The sequence below is a fragment of the Ambystoma mexicanum genome, chromosome 1q, assembly GCF_040938575.1.
Source record: "Ambystoma mexicanum isolate Mex_15411 chromosome 1q, UKY_AmexF1_1, whole genome shotgun sequence".
NCBI lineage: Eukaryota > Metazoa > Chordata > Amphibia > Caudata > Ambystomatidae > Ambystoma > Ambystoma mexicanum.
The window spans coordinates 930,285,039-930,307,752 of NC_090922.1; the positions used below are offsets into that span (position 1 = coordinate 930,285,039).

General features: G+C 49.4%; 1 protein-coding gene across 3 annotated transcripts in view; it reads right to left on the reverse strand.

Moving 5' to 3' along the window:
• Positions 1 to 22,714, reverse strand: part of RTCA (RNA 3'-terminal phosphate cyclase) — a 225,437-nt gene that overhangs the window by 18,188 nt on the left and 184,535 nt on the right. For all 3 annotated transcript variants that reach the window (XM_069641582.1, XM_069641584.1, XM_069641583.1), the window contains exons 10-11: positions 8,704 to 8,798; positions 8,512 to 8,616 (exon numbers count right to left, since the gene is read on the reverse strand). In XM_069641582.1, coding sequence (XP_069497683.1) covers positions 8,512 to 8,616; positions 8,704 to 8,798 — 200 coding nt within the window. The remainder of the gene's footprint in view (positions 1 to 8,511; positions 8,617 to 8,703; positions 8,799 to 22,714) is intronic.

A 22,714-nucleotide genomic window follows, 5' to 3' on the forward strand; every position in this document is an offset into this window, starting at 1 on the left:
TTTGATCATTAGGTCGTCAATTATTGAGGAGACTTTATCTATAAACAGAGTTGTCCCGGCCAGGGTATGGTTCCAGTATAGGTTCAATAGATGGAAATGTGTTATGTTGGCCGGTTTAGGGTCTGCCGAAGCTATTGTTGTTACTTGAATGAATGGCGACAAATTTGCAGTGTTTATTATACGGCATCCGGAACTTTTTTTGACTAAAGTCAGCAGGCCTGCCATGGGTCTTCCTCTGGTTTTTTTGGCGGCCGGATTAAAGGCCACTTCATAGGTGTCCACGGTCGGGCAAGTAGTTAGCCATGTTTCCTGGAGGCAGACCACATCAAGCTCATCCAACCAAGGATCTTCAAGGAGGTGGGAGAAGCCCCTGGTGTTCCAGGATCCAATCCTGAACTCCAGTTGCTCCTCTACCACATGGCATTATCTTCTTGAGGGTCTGCATAGAGCTTCCGCCAGCCAGGACCAATCTTTTTGGTTAGTGCTTGATTTTTTAAGGATTTTTAAGTCACCACTACTTTGTTCAATGGCACCAATACCTTTAATAGTGATCTTGATGTTATCGTCTTTTGAGAGTTTTCCCAAAACATTCCCAGTAGAACTACAGGATGGTTGAAATTTCTTGGAATCGGATCCAAGGTGTAGTTCACTCTCACTAAAATTGTCGAACAATTTGTTATTTAGCTGCCCCTGCCTACCCTGAAATTACAGACATAATTTTATGCTGTAATTATTCAGTTGAAATAGCTATCCCATAATTATGACCAATCTTAATGAAGTTTATCACTACATGATAGCAATATTATAACAGGAATCAATCCTAAGGCAGCCAACCTCATCTACATTATGCAAGTACTGCTAACTTTAATTATGTTCCCCTTCTGCATATTACCCCCACTCCATCCTATGCACAAAAGGATACTTCGTCAAAATTGAAGAAGGTTTAGGCAGATTGGGCTGTCGGCACCACTACCCAATCCCACTGCCCTACTCCATTCCTCCCATCACTACCCCCTTTCCCCATACATACTGCACCCACATCATATCCGGTCTCCACAATTAGCACTAAAATAGGATACACCTACATTGAATGGCACATCCTTATCTCCCATTGTCGTCAAGACGACCCCTCTGCCATCAGCTACACCCACCACCCTCCCCGACATAACCAAGCAAAACGATAGATTAGGCAGCAGACTACCATCCAGTAGTCGCTCACTAGCTAAATACAGACATAAGACCACTCACAGAGCCTCCACCGAATTTACCAACAACAAACCTAGGCGTAAAAATGAAACTCACAACATCAGTACCAACAATGTAGCCGTTACTAGACCTAGCCCATCCCTGAAGGGTATACAGACGCAACCTACTAAAGGAGCTTTACTGAATGCCAGGTCCCTTGTTGCTCACGCAACAGAGATAGCAGACATCATCTGGAATAATAATCTTGATTTCCTTGCAGTGACAGAAACCTGGCTGCACGACGCAGCAGGCCCTTCCATTGCCCTAGCTGTCCCGGACAACTACTCCATCCTTAGAGCGGACAGGCCCAATGCTCGAGGAGGTGGAATAGCCTTCATATTCAAATCTGCCCTCAATATAAGTCTAGCCACCCCCCCTCCTCACTGATATCGTGTGAACTTCTCTCAGCCAAGTTCCTAACCTGGCCCAACAATACTATCACCATCCACATTATCTATAGGCCTCCAGGACCCCCAGGGTCATTTGAAGAGGACATCACATCCCTAGCAGCTGATACCATGAAACCTATGGCGCAAAACATCATCCTTGGTGACTTCAACCTTGGTTACAATGACACTAGCGAGCTACACGCCATCTCTCTAGATACTGCTTTAACAGAACAAGGTTACACCCAAATTAGCACCAAACCCACCCATGAGAAAGGCAGGATACTTGATTGGGTAGAGGATCTCAACTGTAACATCACGTTAATAGACTCTACACCCCTAGTGTGGTCAGACCATCACCTCATCACCCTAGAAATTACCGTTAATAACCTGGTAAAGATAAAGCCTACTATTGCACCTCCTCGTCTCACAAGGAACAAACGAAATATCACAGCTGAGACCCTAATACCTCTGGTAGTCCCCATACTCAATGCCCTATCGGATACCAATGATCCTGACTCGATGATCGCCATTTACAACAAGGCCATGATCAAGGCCATCGACGCTATTGCCCCACAAAAATTGTGCAAAAGCAAGGCCATAGCCCATTTGAACTCTTGGTTTACTCCAAAACTAAAAATACTCCGTACAGAAAATTGGAAACACTCTGGAAATCTACCCCCACCACCGAAAATAAAACCAACCTTGCCACTATCACTGCCACATACAAAAGGAAGATAATCCAGACTAAAAAAGAAACCAACAACAGAATAAGTCAAGCAAGCTCCAGTACCAAAGAACTATTTAACATCCTAAGAGAACTAGAGAACCCTAACCCCCCCCGGCAGATACGTGCATGAAGGATAAACCCTGGTGCACTAGCATACAAAACACCCTATCCAACAAAATTAACGGGCTTCAGACCAAAATAGCCGATAAAAGGTTACAACTTACAACTAATACGCCAACACCACCCTCGACTGTACACATCGATTCTGGCTTCAAATTCAATAAGGTCTCCATACCTGAAGTTCAAAAAATGATTGCATCTCTTAAACCATCTAACTGCAAAGGTGACAGCTGCCCGGCCCAAATTATAAAAGACGCAGCCAGAGATTTATCCCCATTTATCACAAAACTCAAACTCCTCCTTCTCCAACAACTCCGTTCCTAGCAATCTGAAACAGTCCTGGGTTCTCCCATTACTGAAGAAACAGACCCTAGACCACAAACCCACCCACAAACTATACACCGATCACGACAGTTCCCTTCTTACTGGAAAATCTTGGACAGAATTGCTTACCTGCAAATTCAAGACTATCTAGAATGCAACAAACTACTCAGAACCGCCAATCTGGCTTCAGACCACAGCACGGAACAGAAACTGCCCTTGTTGATCTCAAAAGCCAAATGGACGAACTAAAAGACAAAGGCAAAGTGGCCATCTTACTTCCCCTTGACCTCTCAGCTGCTTTTGATCTGGTAGACCACAAAATACTATGTGATCACCAATCATCAGCAGCTCATTTCTCTAGCTCCGCAGTCGTTTGGATTCAATTGTTTCTTGCGAACAGAACTATGCGCGTATTCTCACCCTTGGCGGCTGCTGATCTTATTCCCATCACCTGCGGAGCCCCACAAGGATCCTGCGTCTCGCCCAATTTGTATAATATTTTCACAAAGCCACTATTCGACAAACTGGACAGTCTGGGTGTCACCTAGACTAATTACGCAGATGACACCCAGATACTCCTACCCCTTACAGGAACCTATGATACAGACGTCGCTCGAATTGGCAAAGTCTACACCATCATTCAGGCATGGATGGCCACACACGGCCTCTGCCTGAATGATAAGACTGAGGTACTTCTAGTCGGCTCACCTAACTTCCTTCTCAAATTGAGCCCTAACTACACAAGTATCCTCATCGATGGGAATAATATTCCTATATCCAAAAATGTTAAAACATTAGGTTTTTACCTTGATGCCCACTCCAATCGAATCAAACGGGTAATAATGACCTCATCTGCCTCTGCCTATACTGGCAAGCTGATCAGGGCCTGCAGACCTGTTCTATCACCCACCAGCTGCCTCACTCTAGCTAGAGCTCTCATTCAATCCAAATTGGATTATTGCAACAGTCTTTACCTAGGTACTAATAAATCCATTACAAACAAACTGCAGATTATGCAAAATAATGCGCTTACAGTGGCATTAAACATATCCAGACGAGAGCACATATCAGCAACCAGAAAGCAACACAAGTGGCTCTCTATACATGAAAAAATGGACCTATAAACTCTCTGCCTCACTCACAAGGCGCTCAACCATCAAGCCCCCCCCTTATCTCACAGACAAATTCACTTGGAAAGTGCCCAACAGATTCACCATTCCTCCAACACACCATGTCTGGTGGTGCCTAGATGTTACTTAAGTGCTGACTGCGCCAACTTCCCAGTACTAGCTGCCCAGCTATGGAACACACTCCCACAGAATATTCAAAGTATTCAAGCATTCAAGCATTTGACAAATTCAGAAAACATGTTATCACATGGATACTCAACAAAACTTAAACGCCACAGGCCACTGCTACAACTGCTATGTCTTAACGTTACGACATATCTTCCTTGTATATTGACTAATCTAAACATACATGTATGTAATTATTATCCAGACCTTATAAACTGTATCTCTTTCATATATTATGTACATACTGTGACCTGTAAGTATATCCTAACTGTATAATAATGTATATGTGCCATGTAACCATTACCTTTCACACAAGCGCCCAGTTACCCTTGGTCAGGTGCGGGTTCTAAATAAAATTAAACAAATAAACAAACTCTGCGTGCCGCTAAGCGTGAAATGCAGTTGGCCGGATACTTGGGGGCTTGCCCTAAGATACAGTTGTGCGTAATGCACATCACGCGATAGAGAATACGGCTGCAAATGGGAAGCCAATGTAATGCTCTCCTAGCCGGCGTGACGTGTTCTCTCCTTTGCAGACTTGCGACAATGCGCACTGCCTTGTTCTGAATCACCTGTAACCGGGTCATGTCTTGTTTGGAGATTCCTAGCAGTAGTCCACTTTAGTTCCTATAATGGCTCGCCCACTATGGCGCGATTGGCCGATGACAAAAAGGGCTGTAGCCGGGTTAGGAACTTCAGATGTTAACAGTTACAAGAAATAAGACCATTAACCTGATTTTTCATGGACAATTCTTGGTCGACAATCACATGTGTCTTAACCTTGTGTTGGGTGTCGATATTGCAGTCTGCGATTTTAAAGGAGAGGTACTTCGAATTGAGTTTCTTCAGCTGTGTCGCAGTACCTAGCATCATAAGTTCTGTCTTCGAACTATTTAGGGCCAGCTTATTGACTTGCATCCGATTGAAAGAGTTAATAGGTGGAGTTCATTGAGGCAAAGTCAAGAGTGTAATCCCATGTCCGGGGCACAAGGCACTGCGTATCATACGCATAATTAGCGTACACCACTCCAAGTTTGTCTAATTGCTTGAATAAAGGGAAAATGAACTGCTTAGTTTTAATAATTAGATGTCTGCTTTTATTTGATACGATTCCTTTTATCTGTAAATGTAAATAGATGAAACTGAATAATTTCACTTATCAAAATTGAAAAAAATGTAAATTGTGAATGCAAAATCTGTATGTTGTTTTTAAATTCTTTTGTAACTGAACCAAAAAAAAAAAAAGAGTGGGTGCAACACATGAACCCTGTGGGACCCCGCACAAGACAGTGAACTCCTCGACCAGGACATCCTCAAAGAAAACCCTTGCGCTTCGATCCGTAAGGAATGATTGACCCATTCAATCGCTGGACCGGAGAAATGCGCCGATGACCGTAACCTCTCTGCCAGAATGACGTGATCCACAAGATCGAAAGCGGCTGAGAGATCAAGAAGCATAAGCATGGTGATTTTGCCCTCTACCAAGGACTGCATTATGTTGGTCTTAAGCTCCAGAAGAGTAGATTCCGTACTATAAGCGTTTCTAAAGCCTGACTGTTTAGGCCTCAAAATGTCATGTGCAGCCAATTAGGCTTTGATCTGTAGATGTGCTACTTTATCTAAGATCTTCAATAGATAAGGTACATTCGTACTGGGGAAATAGTTTCCCTCTTTGCCAGGGTCAAGCTACGGCTTTTTTTATTAGTGGGGGCTCCATGCTTTTTTTATGATACTAGAGCCAGTATTTTTCCTGAAAGATGCATTGACAAATGTCATCAGTGGCACCAGGTGTGGGGCACAGGCTTTAACTGTGATAGCCGGACACACATCACCCTTGCAGTTAGTAGGCTTAAGTTTGCCCAGGATCTCGGACAAATACTGCTCCGAGATAGGCTGGATGGCAAACTCTGGAAACGGCTTGGGCCTACCTGTTCTGCAGTGTCCTTAAAGTCCACCGGGCACTCCCTATTTTTGCGGTGGATGCTTTTCTGTGTTTTTTCTAGTTTGTCCAAGAGCGCCTCCTGAATATCATTGTACCATTTGCCTTAACCGCCTGCAGATAGAGGAATTTATCCTCATTGGACTTGTTTTTATCCCAATGTTTAAGTGTCCTGCGCATGTTGTTCTTGAGTACCCAAATCTCTGCAGTATACCATTTTTTGTCGGGTTGCTTCTTGAGTAGGCGTGACTTTAACTGGCACTAAACTTTCAACAGCTGTTTCCAGTGTCTTATGAAAGATGTTGGAGAGTTCTTCGGCCAAGTTCAGATTGAATTAGTCATGGGCATGATGAAGGGTGCCATGGCTACCTGGGCGAGTTTGAGGGTATTTCTAAATGTAACCCTGCGACCCTCTCTAGGGGATTTTCATGAGTGGAGAGATAGCCGTAGTCCAGTCCAGGAGATGATGATGATGATCTGACAATAGGCACAGAGTATTATCTTCTTCTTCGATACAGATATTTTGTGATAGAACCCAATCTAGGGTTTTCCTTTTTCATGAGTAGATGACGTAATGTGCTAGTCAAAACCGAGGTCGAGTAACATGGACTTCGTCAGCACAGCAGGCGCGTCTGAGTGATTGAAGTATCCAACTCTTGCATTAACCAAGTACTGACAATGGCTTTTTCTCACTTCTGCTCCTCTTTGGCTTAGGCAATACTTATTTAGGTCAGTTCCCTCTATTGCTTCTTTCTTCCTCTTTTCTCTTGTTTCTAGCAATATTCCCCTCTTGTCAGAACAATTACCAACAGTACCTTTAAACTCACAATGATAGTCTGATGGTCTGCTTGCCAAGCACTTATACAGCCACCTTCACTATGTTACATTCGCTTGGTATGCAAAATGAGTATCTTTCTGCTTTACATCAGTTCAACATACTTCATAATTATGTTTCTGCCACTTTGCTCTCTTTCCATTAATTTGATATTCAAAAGACCCAGGCCAGCGGCCGGTTACGTAGCGCTCCAGGGTCACAACACACAAGTGAACTCACTGGGTTTGCTGTGCGCGCCCGCTCAACTCACAGCCAGTTCTCAGCTTCTTCTGTTCCAAGGTGGCATGGAAAATAGCCTCACTTTTCCTTGGGCCACGCAGAGCAAAACAGGAGCGTTCTGTGCTACAAAGGCTTTGTGGTGCTCCCCTGCCACCAGAGTCTGCTTTGCTGGGGGGGGGGAGGGTTCTTAGCTTCACGCTTCCCGCCACGCTACCTCTGCAACCACAATTTTCAGGGGGAAAGCTTGTACAAAAAACACTTCTCGCTGCATGATGTCTGCACCTCAGGTCTCTGAAGGAAAAGTCTCTCAGAACCGGCATCAGTACTGCAAACCACAGCGGTTCCAGCGTCTATTCTCCTTCAGCTGGAACTGCAATGTGGAGATACAGCAACCACTATCTTCCACTGCTACTCTTCTCTATGGCTTGCACCTGAGGGGGCCTTTTAGGCCTCCCAGTCTCCCGCAGGTGTGGGTCAATAACCCCATTAACCTGCAGCTTGCAAACTAGGGCCTCTGCATCCCTTTTCTTCGTCCCAGTACTTTTAGCATTATGGGACTTGAAGTCTCCAATGTTCATCTCGTTCCTTTTAAGGGGATCATTGTTCACACCTTTGTTTTTGTTCTTAATTATCTTTTTAAAAGGAGTCTCACATGGTTCTACTGAATGGCTTTGTTCTCTAGGGGAATAAGGACTCTGAGTCTAAAAGGTTAACATTTAAAGATTCAACTAATATTTCCCTGCTGAACATGTGAGCCTTCACCTCTACATTTGTGCTTAACTTTGGGAAGAAGATTCTTACTTCCAATACAGGATTGATGAGAACATATTTTACCATCATCAGGATAAAATGCGTTGGGAAAGAATAGCCTACTCTGACAGCAACCATTACATATTCAGGCATTACTGACTCTTCCTCCTCGGATAAAGAAAAATACTGGGTCTCCCGCAACGGAGTCCTCCCGCTCCCTTGGGGACCCTTCTCCTCCCAGGTGATCCTCCTGGCTAATGCCGCCCTTGGCCATCTGGGAGGATTCCTCACAGTACATTCACCTGTGCAGGTATTTCATGCTCCCCTTTTCCAGATATCAACATAGTGCTGGTTTCTTCTAATGAGGGGCGATGGAGAATGGGGCCGCGATGTGAATTACAATAACATGATGTATATTTTCCTAAAGCTTTATCCAACCCACACCACCCATTTTGCTGGATCAGATTCCAATCCCTACTGTAGAAAAAGGCAAATTACAAAGGTTAGTGATACAACTCTTCCAAAATGTTTTTCCAAGCAATGTGTACTTAAAAATCTAAATTCGTGTTCGTAAATCTCTTTCAGGACAATCTAGGAAGTGAAATAAACTAAATATACTGTCACTACCAAAACCTTCATGGATTCCTCCAAATGTGGTCTTTACTCACTTTGCTTAGCTGTTCAGCAAAATGGATAGCAGTTTTTGTGTGGAGTGTGACCGGTCCAGTTCTTATCCTAGAGACGCCATCTGCTAAAGCCATAAATATAATCAGCTATGAAGAAGAAAAAAAACGTAAGTCAACAGTATGCACTTCATATTAATCAGTTTTACATAAATCTTCCCCTGAACACATCTTCACCTGGTCCTGCAGAAATTCATCCACACAGCCACCATGCCTTAGATTTCTGAGCAACATATCTGCAGCATCCCCTGCAACCTTCTCTGCTGAAACACCTGCAGTAAAAAAGATGCAATGAAAATGTTCACCATCAGGTGAACGCTTAAGAAACATCCAGGCAGCTCAATTAACGAGAAATATTAAACTAAACATGATTATGAAGACATTCCTCGGCTTAAACAGAAGACCAAGGGAAGAACTGCATGCACACAGCAGGTGGTCTTTCAGGATTCTTCCATTATAAAAAAAAATACAAAAAAAAAAATAAATCAAACCTTTAGCATCGAACAGCCTCACTTTAGGGTGGGTTAACCTGGAGCTACGTACAATGGTGTACACTTTGCAATTTGTGAACAAATAAGGAGGAAGAAAGTAACATACCAGCAATTCTAAACCTCATGTTAACAGGTCCTAGTAGAAAAGTGTTAGGGAGAATGTTCTGTGTCGGTGCCAATTCCCTTTAACCCGAGAGACGCCTAGCACTTTTACTGGACTCTGAACTTTTTTGATTTTAATATCCCAAGTGAGTAACTTTTTAACACTGACTCATGATTTACTCTGACTTTTCACTAATTTCTACTGTTTTATAGAGTTTGGTAAACTCCATATGTGTATAACAAGCATCTGCTTTTTGCTTGGTAACACCCAGAACACACCACCCAATGTGGGGTCCTGGGGGGTTACATTGTAACTTCTCCCACTCCTTATGTAGTTGTTTCTTTTTACTACCTTTTGTGCAGGTTTCTAGCAGGCTGGTTTCTCAGCTGCAGTACAGCACCCATGGGTAACATTTTTACAAAATGGCACGTCTTGTCGCCATGTTTTGTCTGTCAGTTTCTTCTGCGTTTTTCTTCTATCACTTAGAATATATCCGAGTCCTTTGTGAGTTTTGCCTTTAGTGGGTTTCGGGCCTGAAGCCCTGCCCAGGCTCCAGTGTGTCTGAGAAGGCAGGAAGTGAGGGGGGAGCCACAAACCTCACGGCCCTTTGTCTGTAGGAATGCCCGGCTGAAACCAGTTCTAACTGGGCAGCTGCACTCCACGACCAAGGAGCAGGAATCGGGGTCTGCAACATTGCATCTAGAAGGAAGCCAGCTACAATTTCATCTTCGTCTTTAAGGTACTGTGGGGCTTGGGAAGTGCTGCTTTCTTCAAGTAAGAGTTGACCTCAACTTCTCTGTGCAGGTCTAATAGCCTCTGTGTTATCAGGAAGTCTCCCCATGGGCTCCTGGGTGGTCTTCATGAACCACTGACTGGTTAACTAACTTTACCTCTGAAGATATGATATGATATGGCATTTGTAACGCGCCTATACACAAGTGTTTCAAGGCGCGATGAGGCAGGGAGGGGGGGGAACAAGGGGAGACAGACAACAATCCTACTAGGCCAGGTGTCATTCAGATCACACAAGTGCATGGGTAGGGGGGACGGGAAAAGTGCAAGGGGGGAAAGGGAGAGGGGAAAGTGCAGTACAGGGTTAGTAATGAACAAGATAAATAATAAGGGCCAGCTGGTGGCAAGTGCAAGATAAGTGCAGACAAGTGCTGGGAAGGGGGGCTGTAGGGATACAGAGACAGTCCCGCAGTGCAAGGGTTGCCAGGAAGGCAGTGCAGGGGAGAGTGGCTGGGCCAAGGACCGAGATTGGTGAGTGGCCCAGTTGCTGATTCAGTACAGTTTCAGTGATTTAGCAGGGGAGAGGGAGAGGGAAAGCAGAAGCAAAGAGGATGGTTTTGAGGTGCTTCCGGAACCGGAGATGGTTCTCCTCAAGTTTCAGGGAGGCAGGAAGGCTGTTCCAGAGGGAGACCCCAGCTGCGGAGAGAGATCTCCCCCCAACTCGTTGCTTGGAGAAGCGGCTGACCCGGAGGGAGTTGGAGGCGGAAGAGCGAAGTGCTCGAGAAGGAAGATATTTAGGAAGGGAGAGTTGAAGGTAATTTGGCCCCAGGCCCCAGAAGGCCTTGTGGACAATGCAGAGGGTTTTGAACTTAATCCTCGCAGCCACATGGAGCCAGCGTAGCGATTTCAGTCCTGGAGAGATACGGTCCCTGGGCTTGAGGCCAAGGACAAGTCTCGCAGTCCTGTTCTGGATGAGTTGCAGAGGGCAGAGAGTAGAGGCAGGCAGATTTAGATAGAGGCTGTTACAGTAGTCCAGCTTTGAGAGAACCAGGGCTCTGGAGACAGTGAGCTTCTGGGGGAAGGAGAGAAAAGGAAGGATACCTCTGAGGAGGAGCAGCTGGTAGTGTGACTTCTTAGAAACGTCAGAAATGTGAGGAGAGAAGGAGAGTGTGGAGTCGAAGATGACCCCGAGGTTTTTTGCCTTGCAGGTAGGAGCAGGAAGAGGGCCAAGAGAGGCCGGCCAGAGAGCTGCAGGGAAGGAGGGAGTGGGTGTGCCGATGAGTAGAATCTCGGTCTTACTGGCATTAAGGCAGAGGTCGTTGGCGGCACACCATTCCTGGATAGCAGAAAGACAGTCAGAGATGAGGGAAGGAGAAGAGGAGGCCGAGGGTAGCCTGAAAATGAGCTGGGTATTATCCGCATAGCACTGAAAGTTGGGGCAGAGAGCAGCGATGCGGTGGGCGAGAAGTGCCAGATACTGGTTGAACAGCCGGGGAGAGAGGTTAGAGCCCTGGGGGACACCACAGGTAGAGAAAAAGATGTCAGACAGGAAAGACCCCAGTTGGACCTGGGAGGGTCGATTTGAGAGGAAAGAGGTCAGCCAAGCCAGAGGCTGACCAGTGATACCCAGGTTATCACGGAGACGATTGAGCAGGATGGTATGGTTAACAGTATCAAAGGCAGAAGAGAGATCAAGCAAAATGAGAACACATGGAATGTTAGAGTCAAGGTTCGAGAGCAGGTCTTCACAGATGTTCAGGAGAGCAGTTTCCGTGCTTCTGGCAGCTCTGAAGCCAGACTGATGGTCATGAAGGCTACCAACAGATTCAGCATGGAGATTAAGCTGGGAGATGGCAAGTTTCTCCAGGAGCTTGCCCAGGAAAGGAGTGATGGAGATAGGGCGATAGTTAGCTGGGCAGGACGGGTCGGAAGAGGGTTTCTTAAGAAGGGGGTGCACAAGGGAGTGCTTGAGAGGGGATGGGAAGACTCCAGAGGCGAAGGAGTGATTGCAGAAGTCAGCAAGGGCAGGAGCCAAGGAGTCGATGTGGTCCTTAATAGTTTTGGAGGCGCAGGGGTGGACCTGTATTGACGAGACTTTCATAGATCGGACTTGTCTCGAAACCTCATCAGCAGAAAAAAGGGGAAAGGCAGAGAAGGAGAGAGGAGGGGTGGCTGCAGAAGGGCCAGAGGATGGGCAGAGAATAGAGGGGGGGAGGTGATGGGAGGAGAGTGAGGACAGGATGTCCTGAGGTTTTGAAATGAAGTGAGAGGCCAGTGCCGTACAGAGGGCCTGGGAGGGGACAGGAAAGGTAGAGACTGCAGCAGGGTTGGCCAGCTCCTTGTAGATTTTAAAGAGTTCCGCCGAATTGTTAGATGCCGCAGTGATGCGGGCTTGGAAAAGGGCTCTCTTCTTGGTGAGAACGGAGAGCCGGTATTGCCTTTGGAGCAGGCGACAGGCCAGTTTGTCAGAGGATGAACATGAAGCACGCCATTTCCTCTCTGCCACCCTGCACAGGCGTTTAAGGGTGACGAGATCAGAGTCATACCAGAAGTTACATTTGGCTTTGGGCTTCAGGCGGATTCTCATAACAGGGGCAAGGATATCAAGAGTATCAGATATAGCAGAGTAGAGAGTGGAGAGGGCTGTGTCAGGGTGGGAGTCAGCCGAGGGGGGAAGAGGGGGCGAGAGGGTGGCAGCGAAAGCCTCAACTGAAACACGCTTCATGGGTCGGATGACCAAGAAGGAGGATGGCAGTGATGAGGGTGGCTTTGCCTGTGGGGCAGGGAGGGTGAGGTGGGAGGAGAGGAGAAAGTGATCACTTCAGGAGAGAGGAGTGGAGAGAGGGACAGAGAGGGGAAGGTCAGAAGAGATCAGGGCATCAAGAGTGTGCCCAGCAGAATGGGTTGGCCGAGACGGGAGAATAGAGAGTGAGAGAGAGTCACAGAGGTCGCGAAAGAGTCCAGAGGGGGGACAGGAGGCATCCAGGTGGATGTTGAAGTCTCCAAGAAAGAGGAGTTGAGTGGTTGAGGACAGGAGTGAGGAGGAGAGGTCCGCCCACTCGGAGAGGAAGGAGGAAATTTGACCAGGTGGCCGATAGATAGTAGCCACGGTAAGGGAATGGCTAGGAGAGAGAGAGAGCCGGCAGACAAGACATTCAAAAGAGGAGTAGGTCTGCGTGGGAATAGCAGTGGCAGGGATCCACTCAGGGAAGATAAGGGCCACACCCCCCCCAGCACGGTTGGGCCTGGGCACGGAGAGGATCTTGTAGCCGTCAGGTAGGAGTGTGTCAAAGCTGGTGACAGAGCTGGCCGTGAACCATGTCTCAGTGAGACCGAGTACGTCAAGGTCCAGTTCCTCAAGAAGGCGGCAGATATCAGAGGAATGTTTGACAGCAGAGCGAGAGTTAAGAGTGGCAATGTGGAGAAGGTTGCCATCTTTGAAGGACTTCCGGGGAGGGGTACAGATCAGAGGTATGCCCTGCGGAGGAGAAGGAGCACGGGATGGGGCAGGGAGGGAGGGTAAAGGCAAGGTAGCCGAGGACAGAGGAGGGGGGACAGCAGGAGAGGAAAGGAAGTTGATGAGGCACGGGAAGCATCTATCAAAGAGGTGAAGGTTGGCCTGAGGGCCTTGGACCAAGACGGTCCCATTAGCGTAGACATTAATGATGGCCTTAGAGGAGTGGAAGGAGGCCAAGAGGACGTCCCAGCAGGTGCCACCATTAATGAGAGAAAGGAGAGAGCACAGAGACCATATGAAGGGTCCATTGGTCAGGTGAAGGCACGAAAAAGAGGATGTCAGTGAGAGTTTCCTTAGAGGAGGCACTGGTGTAGGTGTCAGCGATAGGGAGGCCTGGGTTGGAGACCAGGATGTCCTTTTTAAACTTTTTCCTACCAGATTTAGTGAGGAGAGCAGGATAGTCAATGGAGAAGCAGTTAGAAAAGATAGGTGAGATAGAGAGCACCATGGGATAGGAGGGAGTGGGGGGGGTGAGTGGGACAAGCACGAGCGGGTAGGAAGAGAGCAGCAAGCCCTAGTTTACCACAAATTCAGAACACAGTGAACACAGTAATGCATATCAGGTACCCAGTGGCGAGGCCACCTAAGTTTGAAAATCCTGCGAGGGGAGAAAAAACCCTAGTTTACCACATTTTGCAAGGCATAGTGAAGACAGGGCACAATGCGAAGGAGGTGACAGGTCTAAATACGGTGGGCAGAGGGAGCAGGTGGAGCTAACCAAGGTGGACCGGCGCCAAGCGTCCCCTGCGGACACCTGCAGACACACAGGGAGCCGCAACTGTAGGAGTCGCCCTTGGCCTAGGGGCCCTTAGCCGCAGGGGGCTGCCGGGCAGAGGGCTGCCCAGGAGGGGATGGTTATAGGCAGAGGGAGGAGAGGAAGGGGAGGGGGGTGTGGGCGGGCAGGGAGGCGGGAAGGGAGAGGAGGACCAGGAAATGGGAGGGGGGAGCAGGCACAACAACGCACTCAGAGCGCGAAGCAAAATATTCAAATTTCTTACACAAATCCACTCACGGAGGCCCGCAAGGGCCAGGCAGGGCTTCATTGGCCTGCAGTTCCCTCAGGGCTACCGGCGACCGCTCTCCCACGCTCTGCTGAACAAAGAAGCGAGCAGGGGAAGCGGCCGTCGAGTAGGCCAGAAGGGAACCAGCCAGACAGCCAATCAGAGGGGGGGTGGGCGGGAAGGGAGGCGGGAAGGGAGAGGAGGACCAGGAAATGGGAGGGGGGAGCAGGCACAACAACGCACTCAGAGCGCGAAGCAAAATATTCAAATTTTTTTACACAAATCCACTCATGGAGTGAGAGCTGGAACTGTCCATTTGACTTTGGCTGTGCTGTTTTCCTAAAGGTCCATCTTCTTGATCCTACTGGCTTTGGCAATGCTAGGTCATCCAAGAGCTTTAAATGTGAACACATTTATTGCTGGGAAACAGACTGCCTATATCACTGTGGGAGAGTGTACTTGTTATTAACAATTGCTAGCTGTGTTCTGTATTACCTTTACTTCCTTCCATACTCAATTTTCCAAGCGATGCCTATAAGTGCTTTTACTGACCTTAATTGGAGTCACTCACTGTGCTGGATATGTAGAGTAGATGAAGTTACTCACCTGCATCATTATTCCTTCTATAATTTGATTCTATTTCCAATTCAAGGTTATTGTTAGTTGCTGCATTTTAGATTTGATTGTGTGCCTTGTGTATATATCGGACACAATACTCACCGTAATTGTATTTCTGATGCTTGTATCTGCTTAGATTCAAATGCTATGCATAGGCCGACATCTAGTGGAAGCTGCAGAGTATTACAGTTGTTTTCGAAACTCGAAAAGGGACGTCGACAGGGCGTGCCAGTAATACTATCCCTAGTGTGATGTCCACTGTACCCATAATTCTTCACGCAACAAGGTCCCTCAGATTGTTTTGTTTTTGACAGTAGCATGAAGTGTATCGTGAGTACAGGTGTATTAAAGCAGATATGTATCAGATAAAGCACAGATAAACATCTATGCACCTTCTTTCCAAGGCGAGGGGGCGCATGTGAATCTAAGCAGATGCAAGCATCAGCAATACGATTACGGGGAGTAATGTATCCCTTCTGGGGCTTGTGTAATCTGCTTAGATCACATGCTATGTATAGATTAGCGAGCAGTGTTAGGAGAAGGTGGAGGGTTGTGAGAAGGTCCAGCGGCAAATAGATGTTTTAGAACCACATGTCCCACCTGTGTATCTGCTTTAGAACGAGTGTCAATGCAGTAGTGCCTAGTGAACGTGGGTACTGAGCTCCATGTAGTTGCTTTGCAAATGTTGTCTAGCGGGACATGTGCGCTAAAGGCCAAAGAAGCTCCTGTACCCCTTGTGGAGTCAACTCTTGGTGTGAAAGGCAGTGTCTTGCTCGATAAAGAGTAACAAGAGAGTAACAGAGCTGTATGCATCTGACTATCCATCTGGAGATTGCATTCTTGGAATTGCGGTCCCCTTCTCTGCCTGGTGCTATGGAGACAAACAGTTGGTCTCTTTTTCAGAACTGTCTGGTTTTGTTTACACAGTAAAGGACTGCCATCCTTACATCTAGTGTATGGAGTTTTCTCTCAGCTGAGCTTATTGGATTCTGAAAGAAGGCTGGTAGCTCAATGGATTGGTTTAAGTGAAATTGGGATGTGTTGGTGAAAACCAATTTGTCCTTGTGAATGACAAAGAATGGGTCCTGCACTGACAATGCTTGAAGTTCACTAACCCTTCTTATGGATGTAATAGCCACCAAGAAGGCAGTCTTATATGTGAGATGTTGGAGACTTGACTTATGCATAGGCTCAAAAGGGGTGTCGCATGAGCTTTTCAAGTACTACATTGAGATCCCAGCCTGGCGGTGGGTTTGAAATAAGAGGGTTGAGTCTCTTTACTCCCTCCATAAATCCCTTAATGACTGGAACCTTCCACCATGATACTCTTATGAGAGGTGGCGTAAGGGACAAGTTACTTACCTGTAACTGGTGTTCTCCAGCATGGGTCTGGCATGGATTCACATGCTCATGAATATATTCCCCGTCGTCAGGCCGGGAATCCTCGGTAAAGAAAAAATCAGTATCAGTTTCGTTTCTGATCTGTCTTTCTTAGTAGTAACCAATCACTGGTCTCTGGGTCATACTGCCCCAGCCAATGACTGCCCCCTCCCTAAGCCCTGCCTCTGGCAGCCATCCGATTTGGTAGCACGTAAAGTGGCAGTATGACCAAGTGAAGAGCCGCAGAGGGGTAGGAGGGAGGGTTCGCATGTGAATCCATGCCAGACCCATGCTGGAGAACAACAGTTAGAGGTAAGTAACTTGTTGCTTCTCCAGCATGGGGTCTGGCATGGATTCACATGCTCATGAATATAAGAATACATAGCAGTACACACATGCACAACCACGGGAGGTGGCAAAGGCTCAATATTAAGCATTACATCAAAACTCAACATTAAGCATTTCTTACCTCCTCACCAGGATCACCTTAAGCGAACAGGTTGCGCAGCACTGCTTGGCCAACCCTGGACTCCTCCCTGGAATCCCGGTCGACGCATTAGAATCTTGTGAAGGTGTGCGTCGACTTCCACGTAGCAGCCCTGCAGATGTCCAGAAGGGGCACACCAGACAAGAATGCTGTGGTAGTAGCGTCCGCTCTGGTCGAATGGGCTCTCGGACGGCCGGGCAACGGTCGGTTCGCCAACGGATGACAGTGCATGATGCAGCCGCAGAGCCATCTGGAAATGGAAGCCTTCGAGAGAGCCTTTCCTTGGTTCACAGGTCCAAAGTTCACAAACAGCTGTGATGTCCTCCGAAAACTCTTTGTTCGGTCCACGTAGAAATTAGGCGCTCTAGCTACATCCAGCGAGTGCAAAGCCCTCTCGGCCGGCGATGAAGGCGACGGGAAAAAGACTGGTAACACCAAGGGCTCGTTGAGATGGAAGTCCGACAGCATCTTGGGCATGAAGGAGGGGTGCGTCCTTAGTACTACCCTCGTATCGTGAAAGATCAGGTATGGAGGCTTGCAGGATAGCGCCTGGATCTCTCCCATGCGTCGTGCGGAGGTGATGGCCACCAGGAACGCTGTTTTCCATGACAGAAACTTCAACGGGGCCGAATGCAACGCCTCGAATGGCAGACCCATGAGCCTGGTCAGCACCACTTTGAGCTCCCACGCCGGGGCTGGTGCCTTCACCGGCGGGAATGAAACAGACCTTTCAATAAATTGCTTAAACCGGTGCTTTGAGGCCACAGGGATGACCGCCGTGTAGTCCTGGTGTATTGGGAAATCGCTGCCAGGTGTATCTTGATTGAAGCATGGGATGGTCCAGATTTGGCTAGCGACAGAAGGTACGGCAATACTTGAGGGGCCGTAATCCGCAGAGCGTTAATCTTCTGTGCACGGCACCAGATAGAGAACCTCTTCCACTTATGTCTGTAGCACTTGAGAGTTGAGGACGCCCTGGCCTTCGCAAGAACCTCTCTGCAGTCGGCCGGAATATTGTATCCTCCAAACTCTAGTGCCGCAGGAGCCAGGCCTGCAAGTTCAGCGACTCTGGGTCATGATGAAGAATTGTGCCTCCTTGACTGGGGCGAAGATCTGCGTCCGTCGACAGCTTGACTGGTGGGGACGCTGACAAGTCCAGAAGGTCCGGGAACCAGATCTGTCTCGGCCATGCCGGTGCGACGAGGATCACTCTGCACCTTGAGCTGGTTGATGAGTCGGAGCAGCAACGGAGGAAACGCATATAGGAACAGGCCGTCCCAGGGGAACGAGAAAGCATCGGCCATGCATCTCGGTTGGGGAAACCTGCTGGCAAACCTCTGGCACTTGGAGTTCGTCGCTGTCGCAAACAGGTCGATCTGGGGTTTGCCCCATCGCTGAAAGAGTCGGTCCACTTGAACCTGGCGTGGTTCCCACTCGTGGCACGAGTGCAGCTCTCTGCTGAGTGATTCGGCGATGGTGTTTTCTATCCCTGCCAGATGAAACGGCACCGGAAACATCCCTTGAGCAACGGCCCAATGCCACAGGTCCTGGGCTTCCTTGGATAGGGCCGGGGATCTGGTTCCGCCCTGCTTCCTGATGTAGAACATTGTGGTGGTGTTGTCGGTGAAGATCCTCACCACCTTGCCCTTGAGGGACGGGAGAAAGGACCCAAGGGCCCAGAACACTGCCCGAAGCTCCAGGATGTTGATGTGGAGCAGCTTCTCCTCCGGGAGCCAAAGGCGTCTCAAGTGAAGATCTCCGGTGTGGGCTCCCCACCCCTCCAGGGAGGCATCCGTCGTCACCGTCGCCTGGTGGGCCGGGGTCTGAAAGTCTGTCCCCGCCGCTAGGTGAGCGCTGGTGCCCCACCACTGGATCGCTCATCGGAAGGTCTCGTTGAGAGGGATCCTGTCCTCGAAGCTGCCCGTCGCTTGAATCCAGTGGGCGTCGAGGAACTCCTGTAGAGGGCGCATCCGAAGCCTGCACAGGCGCACAAGATAAATGCAAGAGGACATCATCCCGAGGAGGGACTTGATGGACCTCACTCTGGCCATGTCCGTGGCCAGCAGACGCTGCACCTTGCCTAGGATGGCCTTTGTCCTTTCCTCCGACGGCGAGGCCAGACGTGCCACTGTGTCGAGCTTGGCTCCCAGAAACAGTGCGACTTGATAGGGGACCAGGTGGGACTTGGGGAAGTTGATGGAGAACCCCAGGTCTGTGAGCAGCTGGACGGTCTTCGATGTGTGTTCTACGGCAAGCTCCCTTGTCCTTGCGCGGATGAGCCAATTGTCCAGGTAGGGGTAGACGTGGATTTCCTGCAGGCGCAGCCGCGCCGCCACTGGAGCGAGGCACTTGGTGAAAACCCTGGGTGCCGACTTCAATCCGAACTGGAGGGCCTTGAACTGGTAGTGCCGCCCTTGGACCAGGAACCTGAGAAACTTCTGGTGTCCTTTTAGAATGGGAATGTGAAAGTATGCATCCCCCAAATCCAACGACGACAGGAAATCGCCCTCCTCCAGCTGTCCCAGCACGTGCTGGAGGGTGACCATCCGGAACTTCTGTGCCTTCATGTACTTGTTCAGTCGTCGCAGGTCTAGGATGGGTCACCACCCTCCTGTCTTTTTCACGAGGAAGTACCTTGAGAATACTCCGGAGCCTCTTTAGGACGAGCTCGATGGCACCTTTCTTGAACATCGCCCTTACCTCCAACAGCATTTGAGGGACGTGGTTTTCTTTCCTGGCCACGGGAGGAATGCGGGGGCCCTTTTTTAGAAATTCGAGGGCATGCCCCAGGGACAAGGCGTCCAGCACCCAACGGTCGGTGGAGATAGACTCCCACACGCTGACGAACTTCGCCAACCGGCCTCCCACCGGGGTGCTTCGGTGGGGGCCCGACGCCACAGTCGGTTCAATCTTGCTTGGAGGACGCCTTGCCGCCTTGGCGACGACGGCGGGATCCACCCGATTTGCCTCGTCCTCTATAGGCTTCCTGCGATGAGGAGCAGGTCGCTTGGCGGTACGTAGAGGAGCCACCGCCGAATCCCTTGGAGGCACCCTGTTTGCCTCCGGGACTCCGAAAGGACGGCCTTCGTCGCTGGAGAACTCCTAGGGCCTTAGCTGTCTCTGTATCCGCCTTGATGGCTTGGAGGGACTCATCCACTGTTTTTCCAAACAGGTTGTTCGCGTGGAACGGCATGTCCAAAACCTTGGCTGGACGGAAATCCATCGCCTTGAGCCACCCTCGTCGTCTGAGGCAAACGCCGTTGCCTAGCTGGCGGAAACCGGTGTCGGCAATGTCCGTTGCCACTGTTATGGTGTGATCCGATGCCACCTCACCTTTCTGCAAGATCTCCAGGGCCTCAGCCCTCTTGTCGTCTGGTAGGAAGTCCAACAGGGGGGTGATCTTATACCATAACTCCCTGTCATAGCGGGCCACGGTCGCGAGGGCATTGGCCGCCTTAATCGTTGTTGCCGCCGACAAGATAACTCGTCGTCCCATTGCATCCAGCTTCTTTCCTTTCGCCGTCCGGCAGGGAAGTTGACGTTGAGGCCGATGCCCCCCGCTCTCTTCTTGGCCGTCGCTGAGATGACCGAGTCAGGGGTCGGTTGCGCCCTAAGGCACAAAGGGGCTGCGTTGGGGACCCAGTACTTCTTCTCGTACCGATCCCTCTTGGCAGGCGTCGTCGACAGGTTCTTGAGAAGGGCGAGACCCTCGTCCCAGATGTCATCCAGCAGAGGCACGGCGAGGACTTTCTTCCTCTTGGCCTCGCGCCGTTGGTAAAGGAAACCTTCCTTCTTCTCTTCGGGGCAGAGCTGAAAAAGCTCAGATGCCCTGGCGATCATAGCGTGGAAAGATCCAATCTCGTCGGGCGGGGAGGCCCAGGCTGGAGGCGATGGGAGCTCCGTCCCGTCGTCGCCGCCGTCATCCATACCCGTCGTGGCCGTGTCCGTTCGCGTGTCATCCCCAGGTACGGGGGATGTGGGCAAAGGCTGAGCAGGCCGCGAGGGCTGAAAAGGCGGGCTGGATGGGTCAGTCTTCTCTTGTTTGGGGGACTTCCCGATGGGCCTGGCTCTGGCTCCTCCGTCGGGCCTGGTACCGGCTCCTCTGTCGGTGGTAGGGGCAATCTCGTCCTAATCTCCGAACATAAGGATTGTATTGCCAACAAAATTGGCTCGTGGTTGATGGCGCTGGAGAGGATGCAACCTGCCTGGATGCCGAGGAGCCCGACCGTTCGGCGCTCCCGGTGCCCGCGGACTTGCAGTGCTCTGCCTTCTGTTGGGCGCCCGTCGTCGGGGCGCCCTCACAGGACTTAGAAGACCGCTCGGACTTCTTCTCACCCGACGGGCTCTTTCCTTCCAGCCAGTTGGAGAGACGAAGGTGTCGGTCCCTGATGGTCCGTTCCGACATGTTCCCGCAAAACGCACAATCCTTCTCCACGTGCGTTTTGTCCTCATGAAGGCAGTAGAGACATTTCGAGTGCTCGTCCTCCTTGAACACATTCTGCAGCTGGCATCCAGGGCAAACCCTGAACAGCTTTCTGGGCGTCGAGCTTCCTTTCTCCTGGGCCATGACGGGGTAGGCCGCAGAAACTTCTGGACTCCTCCAAGAAGCGTAACTCGACGAAAACTTCACCCTTGAGGGGCATAGAAAATCCGAAACGGGTCCCCGTTGATAAGATGTAGACACGGTGGAGCTTGAGGCTCTATCTGACCGAAAAATGAGAAAATCTCTTTGAAAAAGGGCAAAAACGCAGCAAAAGCTCGAGAGCTAAACACAAGGACTCCCAACACTTGAGCGTGCAGTAAAAATCTGAGGATGGCTGCTAGAGGCGAGGCTTAGGGAGGGGGCAGTCACTGGCTGGGGGCAGTATGACCCAGAGACCAGTGATTGGTTACTACTAAGAAAGACAGATCAGAAACGAAACTGATACTGATTTTTTCTTTACCGAGGATTCCCAGCCTGACGACGGGGAATATATTCATGAGCATGTGAATCCATGCCAGACCAAGCTGATAAAGCCGCCAGGTGAACCTTTATACAGGCTTTTCTTCGGTCTGGGGGGAGTTGTCCATCCACACTACACTAGAGGCAGAAGCAGGGAGGCTAAGGTGTTAGCGTAGGTTCTGGCCAACCGCCTACTAGGGGCAATCGATTCTTTAATACACTCAGACCAGTGCGGGTTCATGTCCTCTAGATCCACGCGCATGAAAATCTGTTGAGTACAATTTGCTATCAGTCAAGTTGTGACATTGCAGACACTAGCAGCACTTAACTCCGATCAAACTTCGGAAGGACCCGGACTGGGTGGTTTTCCAGTGGCCCTGGTGGGAGTGTGGGGGGAGCAGGTCTCACTCTACGCTGATGACCATCTAATCTATATGAGAGAACTGCGGCCTCCTTGTGACCAGGATACTGTTAGAATATCAAGGCTATAGCAGCCTTAAGGTGAACCATCTGAAGTCAGTATTCTTTCTGCTACAAGGGGGGGGGGCTATCCATCCTGGTTGTCCTTATCCAGTCTCAGCCTCAGGATTCAAGTATTTGGGCATCCACCTGAGCCCAAGCACAACAGATTGTTTTCGGCTTAATCTTAATCCGGTAATATACTGGTTTTCCTCAGATGTAATTCAATGCAGGCACATCCCCGCTGACGTTGCTGGGCAAGGCAGCGCTTTTCAAAATGTTAGCACTCCCTAGATTCCTGCATGTGCTACAAAATGCCCTGATACAGGTTCCCAAGTACGTCTTTGCTATGACTGAACATTCCTTAAGAGGGCTGTTTACAGGGGGATGGGAGGAGGGACGGCCACACATAGCTCCTAGGATGCTTCAGTGCTCTGTATGGGACGGGAGACTGGGGA